The following is a 22,922-nucleotide window of genomic DNA, read 5'->3' as shown; positions in this document are numbered from 1 at the left end:
AAAATGTTCCTGAAATTGTGAGCAAGAGTTTGTGGGAACTTGACAATTTTGTAATGCGTCAGTCAGAAAATGTGTTAAAACAATCAAAGCTGACACAATATTTTTGAAAACAGTAATTTTTTTGCTAGTGTTTTAATAAGTTTTTTATTGTGCTTATTACATTTAATTCAGTGTATATAATTCAGTTTATTGATGTAATTGTATAGTTTTCCAAGTATGCTGATGACAATAGTTGAGTGTAATTTTATAGTTAATACAGTGTGTTATTTGAGTAAATTTGGTTTTTATATAGCAACTGAATTTTAACCAATGTATTACTGTAAGAAGTTTTACCTGTTAAGAAGTTTTTAGCAACCAGTCCCTTGAAAAATGTCTTTAACAGAGTTTTACTGTACTTACCTATAATGACTATTGGTTCTGAAAAATATTCTGTGCTCACCAGTTCATTTGTCAACTCCTCCTTGATTGGTAGAAAAACCACTTCGAAAGGCTTCTGCTCTGAGCAGTCAACTTCACGTGCTGCCTGTAACAACACCACACACCACCTGGCATGTCAGTATGCTGACTGGTAGTCTGTGTTATCCTGCAGCTACACACTTCTATACCTTGGATGTACATAGTTGAGATTATATGGCGGATAGTGACTGAATTAAATATAAACTAACTGTAAGTAATGCACACGATACAGAACACTAAAATTGTCATTACTATTCAGACATAATAAAATTGATATTATAATGTATATTGTATGTGCACACAAAAAAATTCTTTTCATCCCAATTTGCAACTACTAGTTATAAATTGATGAAAATTTTTTAAATTATGAATAAGGCAATATTACAATTTTTAGTGTAAGGATACAGAACACTAATACTTTTGTAACAACCCAGGCAACTGCTCTCCCCACTTTCTAAATAAGGTTATTTATGATTTATTGTGTTTTTATAAGCAGAGATGATATATGGTTAGTTTAGCTGGTAAGATGAAAATACCTGCAGCTCTTTTGGGCTATGTTACAATGTATTAGTTACCATGGTCGGAAAATGGCGTACCTAATGAGTAATGACTCGTGAATTTTCTTAAAGGAAAAATAAAGAACTGTTAAAATAAATTTTGTCCAAGAAACATATCAGCAATCAATCATAACAGAAACTTTTATTTTGGGAACATATATATTTTTTTTCAAACAATCAACAAAACTTCAAGTGTTCATGCATGTGGACTCTAGACCAATGTTGAGCTAGCCGGAGTTCTGGAGTGTTATATGCTTGTACAAGGAAAACAAGCAAAAAAAAATTAAACCAGGTTTTTTTAAGATTTATAATTATTTGGTTGAAAATTGCTTTGTACCTACTTAATTGTTAGTCGGGTCATTCCGTGTGAAATCACCAAATGTTTAATTAAATAGTTGCTCGACTATTTTTAAAAAAAATAATTTTTTTACCACATATAACCTTATCAATGGGTAGTTCAAAACCATATTCATTTTATTTTTGTGTGCCACCATTTTCAGTAGAGGCTTGTTTATCTTCCCAAGTGCGTGCTCTAACAGTGGTTTGCAGTGGTTTCAATAAAAGGTCATTGTTGACATTGTATTAAAGATAGAAGGTTCTGGTCTTCACTGAAGTAAAGTAAACATTGTATGGTTACCAAAAATGTCTAGAAATAAAGATATAATTTTTTTTAACCTTATGTGAAATGACCTTGAAATTTGTCAAAATTTTTATAAAAATTTCATTTTGAACATTTTTTTAAAGTGACTTGGAGTTGGAACCACAGGGCAAATATTTTTTTGCAATAAGTATGGATGGCAGACTTTCCAGAAAAAATGAGATAATGTGTGGGTTTAAACTCCTTCCTGGTTTTCTGTTGCATTAAACTTCTAAAATTTTCATTTTTTGAGTTTTTCAAGGTCAAATATCTCAAAAGGGGGACCAGGTAAAATTTTTCTGTTTCCACTATTTAGTACACCTACTGGTACTTAACAAATTCTGCAAGTTTCATTTTGTGGTTCAAACAGGTGTAGAAGTTAAAGGCTTTGAAACTTAGGTAAAAAGTTGTAATATTTTAGCTCTAATTACTTGACTGTAATCAAATTGTGTAACAGTTATTAATGTTTATTTTATTTCTTATGAAGTGCAAATATAATATAAGGCTTTGAGTTGTAACATATGGAAAGTTAAAAATAAATCATTTTGTAAGGAGGCATGAATGGACAAGTTGTGACAAGCAAACCTGATGTAACCATCCAAAGAGCAAGTTGTGACAAGTTGAATATATGTGCATTGCAGCCAACCACTTTAGTCTTGTGTCTGCTGCCAATGAGTAAAGATGTGTTTGTGTTCTGTGGTTTTGTATGTGCTGTCTACTCTAATATTGTTTATTTGGCTCCACACAAGTATTGCTGGTATGTGTTACAATTCTGCATTGAAGTGAGCTACTTAGTTGTTACCTGCAGTTTCTGTCTCAAAGTGACTACGTAGAACTATCTACCAGAAGTATGGAGTGTTCTTTGGGTACTTTTACACATGAAGATTGTGAAAATGATTCATATGGCAAGTATTACCTAAAATTATCATCAGACTTCACTAAATCGCAAATTGACCTTCTTAAGAAAAGAAGTAAGTTACATAACATTGTTAATGTGTGTACTTTCCACGAAAAAAAATATCTGGACAAGTATAATCATCTTTTTGGAAATTCGTGTTGCGATCCATTTTCATACCATAAAAAAGTTATCAAAAAACAGTTAAGGGAAATAACTGTAGAGTTGTCTGAAAGATGGCCATCACTGATTCCTGGCAAATCTGTTTGTTGCTCTTGTCATAAAAAACTTTCAAGTAATGTTGAGGGGAATTTAGGTACTAGTACTAGCAACTGTGATAACGAAGAACTATTCACCGCACCTGAAATTGTTGTAGAGTCTATCAATCAAGCTGGCTCTGCTTTAGGAGTTTCCCCAACTAAAATTATTAAACTTAGTGATACAAAAAAACATCTAGAAGTTAGACGAACTGTGAGCAAATTTTCTTGTGCAATTAAGAAAAAATTAAGCGACACTTTTACCATCACCTGTGAGTCTCAAGATGAGGATGATGAAGAAATAGCTGATACTGCAATAAAAGACATGGAAATTCATATTGAAAATCTCAAGAAAAGAATTAAGACCTGTACATCCAACAATGAGAAAATACAAGTCATTAGTGTAGTGCCAAAAAGCTGGTCAATGAAAAGAACTGCACATGAGTTAGATGTAAGCGAATATCTGGTTAGAAGAACACGTGAAATTGTTAAGGAACGTGGTGTTATTCCACAGCTCACATCTAAGAAAAAAGGGAAAGAATTGCCTCAAGAAACTAGAGATATCGTTGTTCAATTTTATGAAAACGATGAAGTTAGTAGAATCTGTCCTGGAATGAAGGATACAAAATCGGTTCGTCTTGATGATGGGAAGAAAGAACTAAAGCAAAAACGTTTAATTCTGTGTAATTTAAAAGAACTATACCAAAAGTTTAGAGAAGAGCATCAATCTGTAAAGGTTGGGTTTTCTACATTCTGTATTCTGCGTCCCAAGTGGTGCATCCTTGCAGGAGCTAGTGGCACTCATTCTGTTTGTGTATGTTCAATTCACCAAAATTTCAAACTAATGACTATGGCAGTAAAAACAGATGACTGGAAGGTCCTTCTTGAAAATATTGTGTGTGATTTAAATAGTGAAGATTGTATGTTTGGAGAGTGCCCAAATTGTCCTGAAGTAGGAAACCTGAAAGTAGATGAACTATTGCAGGGTGTCAGTGATGATGACGATATCACATACAGTCAGTGGATAGTAGCAGACCATTGCAACCTTGTAACGATAGTAGAACCACATGCTGAATTCAAAGAGAAATTTGTTAGTAAACTAATGGCATTGAAGAAACACCATTTCATCTCGCAGAGTCAATCACAATTTCTGAAAAGTAAGAAAGAGAATCTACAAAGTGATGAATGTGTAATAATTCTGGATTTCTCAGAAAACTATACATTTATCATCCAAGATGAGATCCAGAGTTATCATTGGATGAATTCTCAGGCCACAATTCATCCCTTCTGTGTGTACTACAGAGATGATGCTAAGAATTTGTGTACTAAGAGCCTTTGTGTTATAAGTGACTGTATGAATCATAACACAGTTGCTGTGTACACATTCCAAACAAAGTTGATACACTTTGTTAAGTCCCTTATTCCTAATTTGAATCGAGTTGCCTATTTTTCTGATGGATCGGCTGCTCAATACAAGAACAGGTTCAATTTTTCTAACTTGTGCAAGCATAAAGAAGATTTTGGATTAGAAGCAGAGTGGCATTTCTTTGCAACAAGTCATGGAAAGGGGCCTTGTGATGGTATTGGTGGAACTGTCAAGCGACTGGTGGCTAAGACAAGTTTACAGCGACCGAAAGAAGGCCATATCATAACACCAATGAGTATGTTTCAATTTTGTGTGGAAAACATAAAAGGAATAAATTTTGTGTTTGTGGGAGAAAGAGAAGTTCAGGAGGCAGATCTTCACTTAAAAAGCAGGTTTGATAATGCTAAAAGAATTTTAAGCACTAGAGATCAACATTGTTTTAAACCGAAGAACACATCAACAATACAATACAGCATCATTTCAGCATCGTTTGATACGAAACACAAAGAATATCCAATTGATGGCACTACTGGTGTTTTTAACATTAGTGACATCTCAGTAAACGACATTGTTGTGTGTGTTTATGATAACAGATGGTATATTGGTAGAGTTTGTGAGGTTTCTCAAGAAAACAGTGATATCAAGGTGGTCTTCTACACACCAGGTGGTCCATCTACAAGCTTCAGTAAAACAAAAGATGATGTTTTATGGGTGGAGATGAAGAATGTTCTAGACATTTTGAAACCTACAGAGTTCACTACTATAACAGGTAGAACATTTAATATAACTGAAGAGAAAAATATAGAACTCTCTCAGAAACTGCGGGTCAAACTTGTAAAATAAATCTGTTGCAGCTGACATTTTTTTTTGTGGTTTGCAAATCTGGATAATGTAATAGGGTGAGTTTTATGTTTTTTATTATTAGCACTACAAATTGTTTTAACTTAAAGGTAAAATCACTAAAAGACTATGTGAACATGAGCCACTGTTAATTTTTATTTTCTACGTAAAATGCAACTTTTTACCCAAGTTTCAAAGCCTGTAACTTCTACACCTGTTTGAACCACAAAATGAAACTTGCAGAATTTGTTAAGTACCAGTAGGTGTACTAAATAGTGGAAACAGAAAAATTAAAACTCAAAAAAATGAAAATTTTAGAAGTTTAATGCAACAGAAAACCAGGAAGGAGTTTAAACCCACACATTATCTCATTTTTTCTGGAAAGTCTGCCATCCATACTTATTGCAAAAAAATATTTGCCCTGTGGTTCCAACTCCAAGTCACTTTAAAAAAATGTTCAAAATGGAATTTTTATAACATTTTTGACAAATTTCAAGGTCATTTCACATAAGGTTAAACAAAATTATATCTTTATTTCTAGACATTTTTGGTAACCATACAATGTTTACTTTACTTCAGTGAAGACCAGAACCTTCTATCTTTAATACAATGTCAACAATGACCTTTTATTGAAACCACTGCAAACCACTGTTAGAGCACGCACTTGGGAAGATATACAAGCCTCTACTGAAAATGGTGGCACACAAAAATAAAATGAATATGGTTTTGAACTACCCATTGATAAGGTTATATGTGGTAAAAATATTAATTTTTTTAAAAATAGTCGAGCAACCTCAACTTGGTGATTTCACACGGAATGACTCAGTCCTTTGTGAATATATGTTTAAGATAAGTTTGGTAGATTAAATTCTCTTAAATATTTAAAAACCTAATTCAGCTTCCAAGTAACCTTTTTCCAATAAAAATTAGAAAAACTAATTTGATTACCTTATTCAGAGGGTTGTAACTATTTTACTGAAGCAGTACAAAGAATCATCGCTTAAAATATTGTTCACAGTGGTTCAAGCTTTTATCACTTAGTGCAAAGTTAACACAATTTTTGTAACTAATCCATACACTTGGAAAAGAGTGCCCTCACGTGTGAAAACAATTTGTAATTTGTCACTGTGTGAACAAGTGCCGGAAGGAACACCAGAATGCTTAAGAAAACAAATCAGTAGATATGGGTCGGTTAATTGTTTCTTCACTTCAGATTACACATTCCAAATTTGACTCCAATTCCAATTTCAAATTTCAGCTCCTTTCTGAATGTAATTATGGAAATTCAAGCAGAAGGCTAAACTAAAGAATAACATTCAATAAGTGAAAATATCAATACATTTTCTGACAAAAATATGGGTCGAAATCATGGAGGTTAAGAATTTGAGTTAGAGGGAATTTACTTAATTAAAGCTAAAAAAAATTAAAGACTTTGACTCAATTAGCAATTATTTGAATTGATAGTCATCTCCACATTTAATCACTTTAATTCCATACATTCTTAGTTAAGTTTACTCCAACTAACGTACAAGAAAAATCATTTCGAGAATGCAGACATTATGCATTGAGGGAAATTCAATGACCAAGAAACACATTAAAATCAATTGAATTTAAGTAACTATATTCTAAACACTATTTAGACACAATTTGCTTTAAGGATTCTTACTTTCTTTACAACAAATTATAAATAATACCCTTATTTATCGCATAATCGTAGCAGTCGCATAATCGTCACACCTTTATTTTAGGCCGTCAAAATTGAGATAAAAAAACTTCGACTAAACGTCGCATGTTGTTTTTGGTCTCACTGTTAGATGCCAAGCACTTTGTTAACGTATCTTTTCCGAATAAAATGATGTATTTTAAAGTATAAATCTAATATTTTACCAGACATTACCACTTACTTATTTAATTAAGGGAAATACGAAGTTGTCAACATTTAAATTTTCTTTTAAAGACGTTTGTAAACGTTATTACCTTTATCTTCCCTGATTTTAAAACTGACAAGTTTACTGTCCGCAAGTACCGTAGGATGAATATTTAAAGATAGTTCACAATTATATCCTGTGGTTGCACACAAACTCACGGTACAAACCAAATGACTCAAATCCACGGTACAAAGACAAAATTAACTAGAACCTTGTTTGGGCCAATATAACGACTGTGGCTAAAAAATTCTAGTTCATAGTTCCAAAACAAGATAAAGGTTTATTATTAATGCAAAATTCTCTCTTCAAACCATTCATATGTTAATTTTGAGCCACCACCCGACATATGACCTCTCAGTACCTCGTACTGACGCCAACTGTCGAGGCTACGCACATCTGCGCACCACATGAAGGAAGTGGCAGGTGCACCACCCCCACCTCCCCCTTGCTCCCAATGACCAGACTGCAGGAAGCACACAGTGAATGGCTGCATCCTCCGGGACTGCAGAACCATCCAGCCACGAGTGGAACAACTGGCTGGGCGACAGACACTGCAGTCCCTGGTTTCTTTCAAGTTGTGTGAAGTTATGAATTAATGGTGTGTCATATTTATTCTTATGTCCACAAAGGGTTCTGGAATCTCTCATGCTTGTGTTCTTAGTCACGTCTGCACAGAGCAGTCTGCACTCACCAGTTCGTTCAACTCCTCCGTGATTGGCTCCTGCTTCACACAGACGTCTCCATCTGCCGGCTGAAACAACACATCAGTTAGCACATGGAGGAGCAGACACCTGCATGTTATTAGGAAATACAGCAACTAATGCTATCAATAGCGTTTGGCTGGATTATAAATGGTGAATATAGTGATAAAACTGAATAAAATCATAATGCAAGAACAACACTACATAAGGAGAAATTTATGTACAAATAAGAAACAAGATTTAGCTCGGTAACACTTTATTATGTACACGTTTTTTTCTACTAATATTTTTACAACTAAAAGATTTCCTTGTAAAATTTATTTAACAATATACCTCCTAGTAAAATAATATTTATTTTATTTAATATTATTTGCTATCACATATACAACAGTAAAAACAGACTACAAAAAATATTTTTATAAAATATTATTAACAGTTACATAAATAAGCCTTTAAAGTTTTTGCTCATGTGTGCTGAACCATTTGTAACTTCTGCATCTAAACATGCAGTAAGGGTTCAAAGAATAAAGTTATAGTTATAGAAAGTTAAAGGATGTAAAAATCTAAACCTAAACAAAAAATTGATGAAGAGTATTTAGTCATTTAATTGTATGTGAAAAATTATCCTTACAAAAAATTGCTCATTCATATATATATTTTATTTTAATTATTGGAATTAATTTTATTTGACTATATGTATTAATTATCACATCATTTTTGCAAACCATGTTTTAGTTAGGCTACATAATTAAATCTGAAGTTTGTAATATTAAAAATGTTGGTTGATTGTCCCTTGGTTGCTCACGACGCACGGCACCGACTGTCTGCTCAGCACGGCCACCAATTGACAGAAAGGCTTCACTCTAGGACTTTGCTGCGCCTGTGGTCGTGCAGTTGTCATTAACAGCGCAGCCCCGACCGCAGGCGTGAAACTCTCGACAGTTCTCTAATATATTAAATTGAGCAGCCGTCACCCAACACGTCTACACTCGCAGGTGCCCCAGTAATGACTGACATGGCGACCAACAACTACAGCTGATGTCGTGGCTGGAGTCGTAGGCCAATCACAGAGAACTGTACACTTTCCACCAATGACAGAACACTTTTTGGCAGTGAAAACGGACCATAACTGCCCACACGAGACATCACTTGATTATTTTCCCATGCAAAAAATACATCTCTCTCTCTCTCTCTATCTAATGCTTATGTAACAGGCAAAACTACTGCTAAGGTTAATTCTACTACAGGTTAGGAAGAAAACGGGTTTTCTTATGGGCGAGTTTGGCACAGGGAAAAATTCTGCCGCTAGGTGCGCTGGCGTAGCGAAAGGGTAACATTTTACACACTGCCATGAGGGTGAACGTGAGAAAACCGCATTGAAGTCAAATAAAATAGTCTGTATGGTATTTAGTTATGTGCTTTTTGTTTGCAAGAATTATATTGAACAAGTCTTCCGTTAAGAACGTGTAAATTTCACAACTTTGTGCCTTTTGGGTACGTAAATAAAAGCTATACTGCGTTTATGTTTCGCCGCGAGCAATCTGCATATGAAGGTAAGCAAATATTTGAGGTAAGTTATGTCTGGATGAAAAAAGATGTGCTTGTTTGTGTTTTTATCGGTTTGATATCACAGTATCTATACTATTTAGTTTGTGAACGTTGTTGATTCTCGGATTAATGGAAATTAGGCGAATAATAACTAAAGTGAAGTTGAGGTCATGACCTCACTTTACCTTACTTCAGTTTACCTGCAGGTAAGCTTTCTACTTCAATTACAGATTTACTTGTTAATATAGCAAGCATAACATAAACAACCTTTCACTTAGTTATTATTCGACTGATTTCTCGGGATATGCGACAGTCTTTCCAAGCTTAACGTAATTTTGATTCATGCCACTAATACAATTTACATACCATATTCCATTATCAGTTACAGCAAGTCCGAATTTAAAATTTACGGACACAAAACGTTGGTGATTTACTATGATATTTAAGAGAAAAATAATTGTTTTTTCAACTTTTCATCGCTTCACTGTGAAATTTGGTTTTCAAAACTATGAGTGTAGTGAGCTTGTATGGTGCACCCATCTACTTGCAGCATTTGTGCTTGTTTAGAAATTTGAAATAGGGATAAAATGTGGTAGGTAAATGGTTGTTCCTTTTGTGCTTAATCTTCAAGCACTATGTGAAGCAGGATGGAAAATATATTCAATTAAAAAAATTAAATAATTAGATCAATGCCATTGGATGTGTAGTTTAAAGGGGCGGTTCTTAACTAAACGATTTTACTATATATTTTTTTTGGTAATGTAACCAACCTAACCAACTGTCCACACCCACTATTTAAGTATTTTAAACGCAGCTTACTAAATATAACCTAACCAACCATTTTCACAGTATCAAAATTCTTGACATATTTTTTAAAAATTATGTTATTGTAGTATACTGTTTTAACATGTAGAAACGTTAGGTTAGCTACATTAAAATTACTGTGAAATGGAGTGAATGATTGGTTAGGTTAGTTTTATGTGTATGTTGCAGAACTATTAGTTATTAAAATGGAAACGGGACAAACAAAATAATTCAAATTTTCAACCACATGGTTGCCTTCATAAGAGTGGAGAATACACCATGTAGATATGTGTAAAGGTTTTAAGTTGGATTTTTTATATTTAATTTACTTATTTATTATGCTGTAAGTGATGGCCTCAATTTAATTATTTGTTTATTAAATTGAAATCTCATTGCAAAGTACCACACTTAATTAAAACATATATTCTATATCCATGTAATATGTTTTAAAATTGTGAACTTTTATAATGAAGTACCAAAGCTGTATTTTTTATGTTTCAATGGAATTTCACTGAAGTCAAAACACATGTTTTAGAGAAGTAATATAAGCAATTGTAACTATCACGTTTTAAAATTACTAGCTGATTGTTTTTAAATATATCAAATTGTGCTGGAAAAATCAGTGAAATAATATGTGTATTTGTATTACTAAGCCTGCACTAGAATTAATTTGTCCCTTGGCATGTAGTGTCTCTTGCTCCTGCCCTCTCTGTCGTCACCAGGTGCTCAGAGGCAGGGAATGCCACAATTGATATGTCCATAAATTTGTCCCTATTTTTCATTTTCAACACTGATTACTTTCCTGCATTTCATAACATTTTTTTCTGAGGTCTCAAAAATAGTTATTGAAAATTTTATAAGGCAAAAAAATTAAATTCCAATTGCAATATTGAACTTTTCCTATAGACATCACATAAGGATTAGTTAATTAGCTATTATTTGCTTTAAAAAATCAGCAATGAATGTTTTTTTTAAATAATACATACCTCCAATATGTTTTGGTTGACCTTTGATGTGAGAAGGTAACGAAAGCCAATAGAATTAAGTGTATGTGACAACTCAATGATTGATGTTATCATTACTCTTATTCCACAGGCTGTTGATGGTGAAAGAAACAATTCTGGCTGATATTTGGTGGATTATTCCCACGTGTCAATATACTCCAAGAAACCAAGAAGTGTCTACATAAGAAATAAAGAATCATTAAGTATTTTTAATGTTTCAATACAGGAAAATCTTTATTTTTGTTAAGTGCAGTTTATGAATAGAAGCTGTCTATAAAATTATTTTTGTGTACTTATTTAATAAAACAAGTATATATATTTAATTTACAAAATAATTTTTAATGTGTTGTGTGCACAGGATGTGAATAAATTGGCCGAGCCCATATTTCCCATTTCATTCCCAAAAATGCTCTTGGAAGCAAAAGAAAATTGTGTTCATAAATTCATTAGTGCCTCTGGTAGTTAGTCGGTAAAGAAAACAATGACAAGTACCATTATCGCTTAAATTTTGATGTGTGGAAATTTTATTATGAATAACTGCATTATGGAAATTACATAATTTGTACAGCAATTTTTAGTTACCTGCTTCATGAGAGTAACACTCATTTTCTGGAAATTTTTTGGCTGCACATGTTTATATGTTAAATTTGGGGCCATTCTTGGGCCTGCCGCTTTACTGTCATACTTCAATAGAAGTTCCAAGTGGTTCATGCATGCTGCTTCCATCCCGATCTTAAATGAAACAAATTCCGTAACAGATTTTAACAATCAAATAATCATATTGAAATGTCAGCAATTTTTTTTTTACATTTGAAAACTAACCTTAAATACACGTAATTTAAGCCATCTGTTTCTTATGCACTTAAACAAGTGTGGACCATCAGAAATGAAATATAACTTTCTGTCGCCTGTGTCACTACATGGGTGGGTAACTGAATTACAAACGTTCTTCTCATATTTTATGCCAATACCAAACTTTTTCCACATTGAACGGTTTGTTGTTGCTCCATCACACACTACGCAGTCTACAAACAGACCAGCTGCATCTAGTTTCGCAATAGCATCCAGAACCAAATTTGTAAGGACATTGCCAGGGGCTGCATTTTTGGTGAGATACAGACCAACAACCTGGCCCCAGTTACAAATAAATGGCCGAAAGAATAGGACCAAACCATGGTCAGCATTATGAGAGAACTGTGTGTCTGTTGTATTAGAACCTACATCCACTAACCCTGTGATTGTACCAGACACTGAATTTAAATCCAAATGTTGTGTTAAACTTATTTCGTCAAACGGCAGTACACCATGATGTTCAATAGTGTCTTTTCTTATAAGCAAGGATTACAGTTTACATTTAATGCACTGCAGAATATAATCTGAAATGCCACATTCTGCCTTTATACCTCGGATGTGTGTGTTGATAGTGCGTACTGTGGGAACAAAAAGAATTTTTTGTTCTTGAATATGCTTGTACAAAGAAGGGCTCTTACATCGCATAAGAATACATTCCAGTATCCATTTCTTACTAAAAGAATTTTTCTGCAACGTACAGGAATGAAAGCACTGTTTTACAGCTTCTTGCTGTTTTTCTGGCAAATTGTTTATGGCCTCTTGTAAAGCAGTAGTAGAAAGCTGTTTGTTTTTTCCTTGTAAGTGTTTTATCATTGTAATGGCAGATCTTTCTTTTAGTACCGAACGCTTCACATTTCTAGTTAGAAAGCATCTTCGTGGAACTTTAGATTTACTTATTAGTCGTGTTTTGAAGCATTTGCAGTGTAGGAAAACTTCATTTGAAACAAAGCAACATTTTGGACTAAACAAAATTCCATTGCATATTGTTGCATTACTTAATATTTTTAATGACACTTGAGGTGAGTTCATGCTGGTTATTTCTTTGATATGTACCCCTTTGCAAAACTCTATTATTTCCAACTTTCTGAGAAGTAACAAAATGCTGTCTGTAGTATGGACATAGTTAAAATTTAACCTCCTCATATTTATTTTACAATTGCAAATGTACAAACTTGGCTGAGCACTGTCACGTTCCCAAACAACTTTAATTAACAAATCTGCATTGTTCTGCTCAGATTTTCGGTAGTAGAAATATGTCAGTGAAGCATCGTTTTCTGTTTTTCTGCCCCAACCATTATCAAGAGACCTTGATATTAGCCACTGCCACACATTTTCGTTTTTTGTGGTGCTTGGGGAGCTGGCACTTTGTGGCTCTAAGCGAGCTATATTGACAGAATTTTTGTTATCAATGTTCTGTAAACAAGAATTTTCAAACATGATTATTATTTTGCTATATATTTCTAACAATAAATATTCTGAAAAATTTTTATAACTATTTGTTTTACTTCAAAGTTATATGTATGTAAAACTAAGTATGTATGTGTATTTAAAACTGTGTACATGTAAAACTGTATGTATATGTAAACTGTAAATATGTAAATATGTAAATGACATGCTCCATAGCCTTATGGTTTCTACCAAAAAGAAGGCTCAATGGAATACAAATAAATAAATAAATAAATAAAAAATAATATAATAGTACACTGTGTACCTAGTTTCATACATTGTTTTATGCTTCTGATATAACTTAAATTATTGCTAAAAACTAATGTATTCCAATTAGTAACAAATCAGAGGTGGTAATTGAGTACGTAGTTAATAAAAACACATGATTTTTTTTAATCACACTTACCTACAGTTTTTAATATGATCCCTTCTTTTACGAACTACTGGATCTATTACAGATTCCAATGAAGATTGTTTTGACTTCATTTACATTTGCGTATTCTTTAAAGATGTGTGTATGTATGTGTAAACCATTGTGTGATAAAATAGGATTTTCTAAGCCCAGTGTAAATTAATTTTTCAGATTGAAATTAAAATTCCCTTAAAGTTTTACTTAACAGTGATTAAATTAACTCAAATAGGTTTTGTTTTATAGAAAAGCAAATACTTTGAAAATTATTATTATTCCTATTGTAATGCACTCAAAATCTTTAAAGAATTTCATCATTTTTTTTTTGCTTCTGAATTGTGCTGGTGCCCAAGTTTTAATAAACATTGCAAATTATACTGCAATAAGGTAATTTTAAACAGACAATTATAGTCAAGTCTTTAAGTGAACAACTGAATTTCATGTTACGATTCTCAATTCTATACCTTTAATAATAAAACTTAAATGTATTTCAATTTTATGTTTTACTTAAAAGATATGAAAGAGCACTTTGCTGCCATAATTGTTTTACAGCAGATCCAATGTTCCTGAAGAGCCAAAAAATTGTGGAGAAATAAAAAAAAGGTAAGTTAATTTCCCCTGCCATGAAGAGAAAAAAATATTTTGTAGGACTTAATGCAATAAAACTATCATAACACACACACACAAAATTCACAGCTATGCTATAGCATAAAATCAAGTAATTAGGTATCTTGAAAACCACTGAGTACTGTGTGGTAAAAAAAATTTCATTAAAAGTAAAAATGCCATCAACTGTAAATGGTTTTAAATGAGATTTTGGTTACTTTGAAATTTTAAATTTAAATGGTCATAACTGCAGCAAGTATTGTGTTTGATTCAAAAATGAACTTGCACTCATCTCTAGTTTTCTTCTGTATGTCTTGCGCTGTGTCAAGTATGGAGGAAAGTTTGGAAAAATAGTTGGCACTGCATATTATGTTAAAGTTATTTTACCTCTTGGTATCTTGATGGTATCACCTTTAACTTCGTGAACATAATTTCTTAATATCATTTGTTCCTGAAATGTGTATACATAGTTGCTAATTACTTGACATTGCAGCTGTAATAACAGCTGTGTTCAACATGTATGCCACATGCCACTTCATGTCCTGTAACACTTTGTGCTCTTTAAAAACTGCATCTTTGAATTTGAGCACATTATTGTTCGAGCTAAGTGGTGTTTAATGGATTTTCTCGTTTTCAACACAATCCACAATAATAAGCCCTCATTTGTGTTAAAATATAAGTAAAACTAAAAATGTTGAGTAACATTACAGTCACCCTAACAAAAATTAAACAGTTATCTCATTTTGTATTGTAAGTTTGGAACTATTCAAATCACTTCATTCATATATATATATATATATATATATGTGTGTGTGTGTGTGTTTTTTCTGTAAATCAACTGTGCTTTTTGTTCATTAGACTGAATTGTTATTAATGCCAACAAAGTTTCAAAGTGCTGTTAACTTTCTCTAGTAAGTGCAATTGCATTTAAATTTAAATTAACACATGCAGTTCTGGTGAAAACTTTTTCAATTGGAATATTTTGATCTAATTGGTTATCTAAAAAAATGTGTTAAATATAGTCAACAGATTGGAATCCTTGAGCAAAATGATAACCTGAATGAAAATTGAAACAAAAGAAATATTACTTATGGTAAGTAGTATTATAGCAAACTAGAAGGCTATTTGAAAATTTTTTAATTAATTAATAGGTGAATAAATGTTGATATTTAAAGTACCTATTACAATTATCAACAGCCCAAAACGTACTGAAAATATGAATGCCAATTTTTTTTTTTTTTTTTTAAATTTTGGGGTTATTGGCATACAAAAGATATAACCTGAAGTTTTTTTTAATAATGATACAGAAACGAACACGAACCTTAACATAAACAAAAATATCAAATGCATGTTGTAATACCATTTTTATATCTGGTTTGATACCAACGAACTCATCCTACTCTACTACAGAGCCTAACGTGACTATCAAGCTGGAAGTCGGGATGGAATTGGTTAGGATATACTATTTATTTTCACGAACCTCGAAATTAATTTCACAAACATAATCAGCTTTCCTCAAGTCCTTATCACTCACTGGGATCTTTCTGTTCCATAATTCTCTTATTTTTTCGTCTGCAGGAGCCTTAAATACTTTTTAATGCTTGCGTCGTACTTTCTACAACATCCAGTTTTGCAACCGGGCACAAAACAACACTTAGGCATATTGAAAAACTAAATTAAAAACTACTTAGAGATGAAAGTTAAGCTATCCTAATTTTAAATTCAAAACGAACTGACAAGTTTTACACATATTGTTATTTCACTTTGAAAAATGCAAACGGCCCATTTAAATACATTGAAATAGATGAAAGTGACCACCTCATGGAACACTACTGCTACCTGGCGGAGAAACCAAATAGTGTGCCAAACTTATAACATTGATCTTCCCAACCTGTAGTAGAATTAACCTTACTACTGCATCAGCCTGCCTTCTAACAACCATAGCAAAAAAAAAATTTAAAAAAAAAAGAGAAAGCACAAGAAAACTTAACTGAGAAAGCAAGATGCAACTAAAATTACTTCAATTGCTTAAAAAAAAGTCTTTAGAAATATTAAAAATTTTAAATTAATGGAAAGTTTTAAAAAATACATTTTAAAAATGCACTAATACCTCTTAAAACGTAACAAATGTAATTTACATAATGATAGAAAACCAACGCGAAACCCCTTATTTACGTTACCGTTATTTACGTTTTCCCGTTATTTGCACTATATTCTTCAGGTCCCGTTTGGTTCCCATATAGTCCAATACAATACTTTCCCGCGAATTACGTCTCAAAAATCGAATCAATCCCGCTATTTACGTCACGTAACAACCATAAACAACCAGAAAATACCGTGGAGCTAGTAGGCAATGAACATTTTAAATAGCAAAATATACATATTTTATAACATGAAAAGTTGCTTTTATTTCTAAACATGTAATAATTTAAGCCTAGGCGTGTAAAAGTACGAGTAATTATAGCAGGAGGCAATCTAAAATGCACGAGGGAAAAACGTAAACTCATGAATGTACAAACATGGCTGCTTGTAAGTTCTGATACTGTATTTATGTCACAACTTAGCCGAAATACTGGTACGAGACATAAACTTCACAAGATAAAATGAGCGGTGTCTTGGTAACTGTTTTATACGTCTTTTATAATTTGGGAAGTGTTGTACAGTTGACGCCATATTTTTTAAACTAACCATTTATTTCTGGGGATCGTAAATAATTAATTATTGGTTCCAAGACATCATGATAAACGTAAACTTTAACATGTCACGGCAGCGAGAAAACTGGTGCGTATACCAATAAACTGGTATTAGAACTGGATAAAATTGGTACACGGGAGGTGGAGCTTATATTTTTTTTCCGCTAAGCTCGCATCTATTGGTTGGCGGCTGATGGCGTCATGAGTCTGGGCGGAGCATAGAGTGCGCATGCGCCGCCGCGTCGTTACAGCAGCTGACCGAGTACAATGACCTTTCTCCGCGTTTGGCGCGCTATTGACGGTAAATATTCAACAATTTGCGGCCTTTTCTTAAAAAATTTTTTACTGTGAGCAATGTGTATGTAGCCCGTATTTGTTATAAACCCTGCCGGTTGCAACTGTATTTATAATTTGGAGAGGCAAATAATCTTGAACAGCCAAAAAAGCAAGCAGAAGAAAATTTCAAATTTATTTTTAGGAAGTAATCAGAAAAACATTTTGGCTTTCATTCTTTTTTTTTATTTTTGTCAAATGTGGTAAATTATAATGGATTAAATACTAAAGTAAAATTTGTTGTTAGTGTGTTTGTACCTGCATTGTAGTATGTGCTATTTAACAAAAGGAAAAAAATTCTAAATAAGGTAAACTGTACTCCTTTTTATACTTTTCCCTTTATTTACACTTTCCCGCTTTTTACACTTTTTTACTTTGTCCCCATGAAAAGTGCAAATAAGGGGTTTTGCTGTAAGTTTTATTTTTCATTATAAAAACATTATTAATTATTTAAGAAACTTATTCATAAATTGAGTAACCTTGGTTGTAAAAGTCCGAGCAATAGGTTCTGTTTGTCAACACAGATGTACTAAACTTAAACTGCAAGTTTGTTGAATTTATTTGAGCTCAGAAGTCTCTGGAAACTCTTATTTGTAAACTACTTAACTATAACGCTTATTGGTTCTGAAAATTTTTCACACTAAGCACTGTGCTCACTAGTTCATATGTCAACTCCTCCTTGATTGGGAGAAAAACCGCTTCGAAAGGCTTCTGCTCTGAGCAGTCAACTTCACGTGCTGCCTGTAACAACACCACACACCACCTGGCATGTCAGTACGCTGACTGGTAGACTGTGTTAACCTGCAGCTAGACACTTCTATACCATGGATATACATAGTTGAGATTATATGGTGCATAGTTACTGAATTAAATATAAACTAACTGCAAGTAATGCACACGATAAAGAACACTAAAATTGTCATTATTAATAAGACTTTAAATTGGTATTATAATGTATATTGTATGAAAACACAAAAAAAATTCTTTGAATTCCAATTTGTAACTACTTGTTATAAATTGATTGAATTTTTTTAAATTATGAATAATGCAATATTACAATTGTAAGTGTAAGTATTCAGAACTGTAATACTTTTTCTATGAGTATATAATTTTTTTATAATCGTTTATGCTGCTATTTTATTTGAAATAATGTTTATTTTTGCTCAGCATCATTAGAAAAACAAGCCTATTTGTTTTAATGTTGATTTAATTTAAAATTATCCTCATTTCTATCATTTATGATGATTATTTTATTATTTCTGGTGATTTCTATTATAATATAATTTATTTGATCAAAATGTACACTCCAATGTTGTTGTGACAGCTATAGAGATAGCATTCAATTATTGGTTCTTGCAATGGAAAAAACTAACTTAAATATTTTTTTTGACATACCTATAATATTTCTTTTTACACTGTAAGTCATGGGAAAAGACAATAATAAACAAAAAAAAAAGATAAATATGAAAACAAGACAAAATCATCCAAATAATTTAAAAAAATTACAACAAACACGTTCTGTGTTAACATAACATACTTTCAATTCGAAGATAAATTCCAATTTAATTAATAACCAAATTGGAATTTAAAAAATAGTCTATAAACATAAATTTCAGAGCTATTTCCAGTTTATACAATATACTATAAAATATTCATACCATAAATAGGAAAAATTCATTTATATAAAGTAAAATTAAGTAGCCCCTTGAAATAATAATATGATTTATGATAAAATTGAACATGGCAAAGAGTTAGTATAAATTTACTATAAATTTATGGCTAGGATGCAAGACATGCTCCTGAGATAAATACATTTTTATGTGGTTGTGAATGAGCACTTTCTTGATGTTTTATATATTTCAAGTTGTCCCTCTATCAGCAAGCACATATTTAGCACCAAGTAACAATTTAAGGTATAAGGTTTATTTATTTGATATACATTTATGCTATACAGCATATCTCCAGATACCTGGACTTAACTACTAAGTTCAATACTTTTATCATAAGGAGGAAGTTAAAGAGCATATAATAAAAGTATTTTCGGATTTTTAACATTTTTTTTCGCAAATACCGCCTAACTACACGTTTACCCCTTTCCGATATTTTTTGAGGTTATAATTCCATCCGTCATTCCGTACAAAGTTAAATATTGGCAAGTTTGATAAACGGACATATGAAACACTAGAGAAGTACCTGTATTACTCAGGTCAGATGGCGCGGAATTGTAAAAACAGTGTTAATTGCTCGTGCTCAAAACTTAAAATCTTGATGGATCATAACTGCGGTAAGTGTTCAAAAATTGTAAAAAATGGTATATTTTGTGAGAACTGTGATCTATGGTACCATTTTATAAAATGCAGTAATGTGGATCCTGAAAATATTCCAAAAGAAGAATGGAAATGTCAGAAGTGCACGGCAAAAAATGGTGGTGTAATTAGTGATAATGAACAAATGTTTCACGCAAAGAATATTTTAACTGATAGTGTCATGTTAAGTGAGTTACAAACAGCGATTACAGAATTAACGAAGGAAAATAAAGTGCTTCAAAACACTACAAAGATATTGTGTGAAGAAATCAAATTGAGAGCAACTAACCAACATGTATCTAGCCACGAGAATAACAAAGAAGTACAAATGGTCATTACACAGTTGCGTGAAGAAAACAAATCATTACAGGAAATAATTAAATTATTGCAGCAAGACATTGAAAATGTACGAAATATAAATAGGCACACTAATGAAGAAAACAATAGTTCAGGTAGTTTTGCGTGGTCAACAGTGGTTAAGGGAAAACTCCGACATGATCCTACTCATCAGAGGATTGAAATACCGACAAATAATAAATACAGAATTTTGCAAACTTCTAACGGATGCGAACCTGGACAGCAATATAGAGCAAGGGGCTGGAAAAATGTTATGCAAAGATCGACCATATGTGAAAGTAATTTGGTAAATGTAAACATAAACACCACAGATGCAAAACAGAGAAATGCCCTGGACAAAAGGAAGAGAAAAATATTGTTATTCTCGGACAGCCAAGGAAGAGGTTTAGCGGCAGAAGTTAAATCACAGTGCCATCAGGACACAGATGTTTTTGGCATGGTAAAGCCAAATGGATGTTTTGCAGAAGTTACTAAGCATGCCACAGAAAACTCAAGAAATCTCACTAATGAAGACCTTGTTGTGCTGTCTGCAGGAGGAAACGACGTATATAAAAACAAAGCTTCAGCAGCAGTGATTAAATTGAAACACCTATTACTAAATCTTTTCAACACGAGGGTAGCAGTCTGCAACATACCAAGAAGGCATGACCTCAATGAAGAATCAGTAATCAATCGTGAAATAGAAATTACAAATAAGCGATTACAAAATTTTTGTTCAAAATTCCAATCCGTTTGTGTTATTGATGTATTTAATTTGCCAAGAGACTGCTTCACCAAACATGGCTAACATATAAACTTAAAAGGTAAAGTACATGTTGCCAAACAAATTGTTAGTGTATTGCAATCCAAAAACAATATAAACAAAGTGATTCCAATTGGTTATGATATTGGTCCAAAAAACTAAATTATATTAATGCTCCACCAGCAGATTGTTTTATAAACCAAAATAATACTCTCCTGTGTAATGCATCTTATGCTAAACTAAACAATAAATTCATTAGTAGACAGAGTATTTGTGGCAAACTCGCAATTATGCATCAAAATATACATAGTATTAAAAATAAAAAAGACTTATTTTATGAAGCAATAAAGTCATGTAATCAGGGAAATAAGATAAATTTACATGTATTATGTTTATCTGAACATTATTGCAAATCTTATGAAATAGAACAGATTGTAATCCCTGGATATAAACTTGCAAGTTTTTATAGTAGAAATGAGACTACTGGTGGAGGTGTATGTATATACATTCAACAAGATGTCAAATTTGAATTAGTTAAATTTGATATAAATAAATTATGTATTGAAAAGGATTTTGAATGTACAATGGCTTCTATAGTTTTGCAGGATAGAAAGGTCTATATAATTGTCACTTATAGATCTCCTTCTGGCAATTTTTTAATATTTTTAAATGGTTTAGAATCTGTATTAAGCAAATTAATCAAGATCAAAAGTAAAAATTCTGACATAATTTTATGTGGTGATTTTAATGTAAATTTTATGTTATGCAGTGTTAACAAACATAGATTATGCTCATTGCTTTTAGTATATAACTTAATACCTACTGTTGATTTTCCTACCAGAATTCAAGGCCTCACAGCAACTGTAATAGATAATATTTTTGTTGAGGCTCATAATGTTAAAAAATGTTTTACTATACCTTATATTAATGCCTTGTCAGATCATGATGCCCAACTATTATTTTTTAGTAATCCTCAGTTTGTTATTAGTTTTGAAAAACCTTTTAAAAGTACAAGGATTAGAACTATCAATAATACAACAATTTCATTTTTTAGAGCTAAATTACTTTTGGAAAATTGGTATGATGTTTATACATCAAATGATGTTAATTTACAATATAATAAATTCCACTCAACTTTTTGTAAATTGTTTGAAGAAGCCTTTCCAAAAAAAGTTGTTAAGAGTTAATAACTCCTCTCAAAATAAATGGATAACTACTGGTATTAGAAATTCGTGCAATAGGAAAAAGGAACTCTATATTCTGGCCAAAAATGCAACTGATGATTGACGTCGACCCAAGTGCCTACCTAGCTCCCTACAGGCCGTTATGACGAGGCAACGCCTCTCCTGCCAGTTAGGCATAATGATATACCAGTGTGTGTTGTTTTTTTTTTTCAGCGGACTGTAATCTTTTATATTTTTGAAGGGTATTGTTGTATTTGTACACCGGGCGACTGAGGTCCCGCCCTGCCTGCGAAACGTCATGTGCTCCGTGGGAGACGTCGAGGGGAGGGAGAGACGCGCCGGGAGGGGAAGCGCCGCGCGCGGAGCGCTCAGTCCAGTCAGTCGCGAGGGGGACACGGTCGCGAGGGGGACACGGTCGCGAGTAGTCGCACAGTCGCTGGGCAGACGGCCCCGAGGAGTAGTCGCGGAGTAGTCGCGTGAATCGCGGGAGATTCTCGTGGCGCGGTTGTCTAACAAGCGGTCACGATTGAGACGCGGGAGAAGGCTTGCAACCTACAGAGACTTAAAACCTATCCTGAACATCGGGAAGTAATAGTTATCGTGTCAGTGCCGGCGTCGCACGGACTTTCGGTGCGGTACGGAACGGCGTGGCACAGCCCACGGAGCCGGGCTTCACCCCAGACGTACGCAGGCAGGAACGGGGCCAGCCCCAAGTATTCTGTGTTAGTGGGTTAATAAATCATGAGTCGACCGTTGAATTTGGTATTAGTCATTTCAGGCACCAGGTTGACGTTCCCCGGAGGCCACGAGGCCTGAACCCCCTCTACCACGAGCAGCCGGGCAGCTGCACTGTTCCTGGGGAAAAACCTGGGCGACGACAAAGACATACTATAAAAGATATTGTATAATTTTGAATAAGGTAATTAAAAAGGCCAAACAGCTTTATTTTGACAGACTTATCAGTAATTCAACTAATAAAGTACTAACTTTGTGGAAATTAA

At 33.1% G+C, this 22,922-nt stretch overlaps 1 protein-coding gene across 10 annotated transcripts in view; it reads right to left on the bottom strand.

Moving 5' to 3' along the window:
• LOC134536589 (gastrula zinc finger protein XlCGF57.1-like) overlaps positions 1 to 22,922 on the bottom strand; it is a 331,362-nt gene that overhangs the window by 299,782 nt on the left and 8,658 nt on the right. For 4 of the 10 annotated variants that reach the window (XM_063376346.1, XM_063376345.1, XM_063376353.1 and 1 more), the window contains exons 2-4: positions 17,990 to 18,073; positions 7,628 to 7,687; positions 440 to 523 (exon numbers count right to left, since the gene is read on the bottom strand). In XM_063376346.1, the coding sequence (XP_063232416.1) occupies positions 440 to 523; positions 7,628 to 7,687; positions 17,990 to 18,073 (228 nt within the window). Of the gene's footprint in view, positions 1 to 439; positions 524 to 7,627; positions 7,688 to 8,362; positions 8,514 to 16,197; positions 16,421 to 17,989; positions 18,074 to 22,922 lie in introns of those variants that run through there. The other 6 variants (XM_063376350.1, XM_063376351.1, XM_063376349.1 and 3 more) reach the window with 3 other exon arrangements.

This window comes from Bacillus rossius, chromosome 11 (genome assembly GCF_032445375.1).
Source record: "Bacillus rossius redtenbacheri isolate Brsri chromosome 11, Brsri_v3, whole genome shotgun sequence".
Classification (NCBI taxonomy): Eukaryota; Metazoa; Arthropoda; class Insecta; order Phasmatodea; family Bacillidae; genus Bacillus; species Bacillus rossius.
This window is presented reverse-complemented; position numbering and strand designations above follow the sequence as displayed.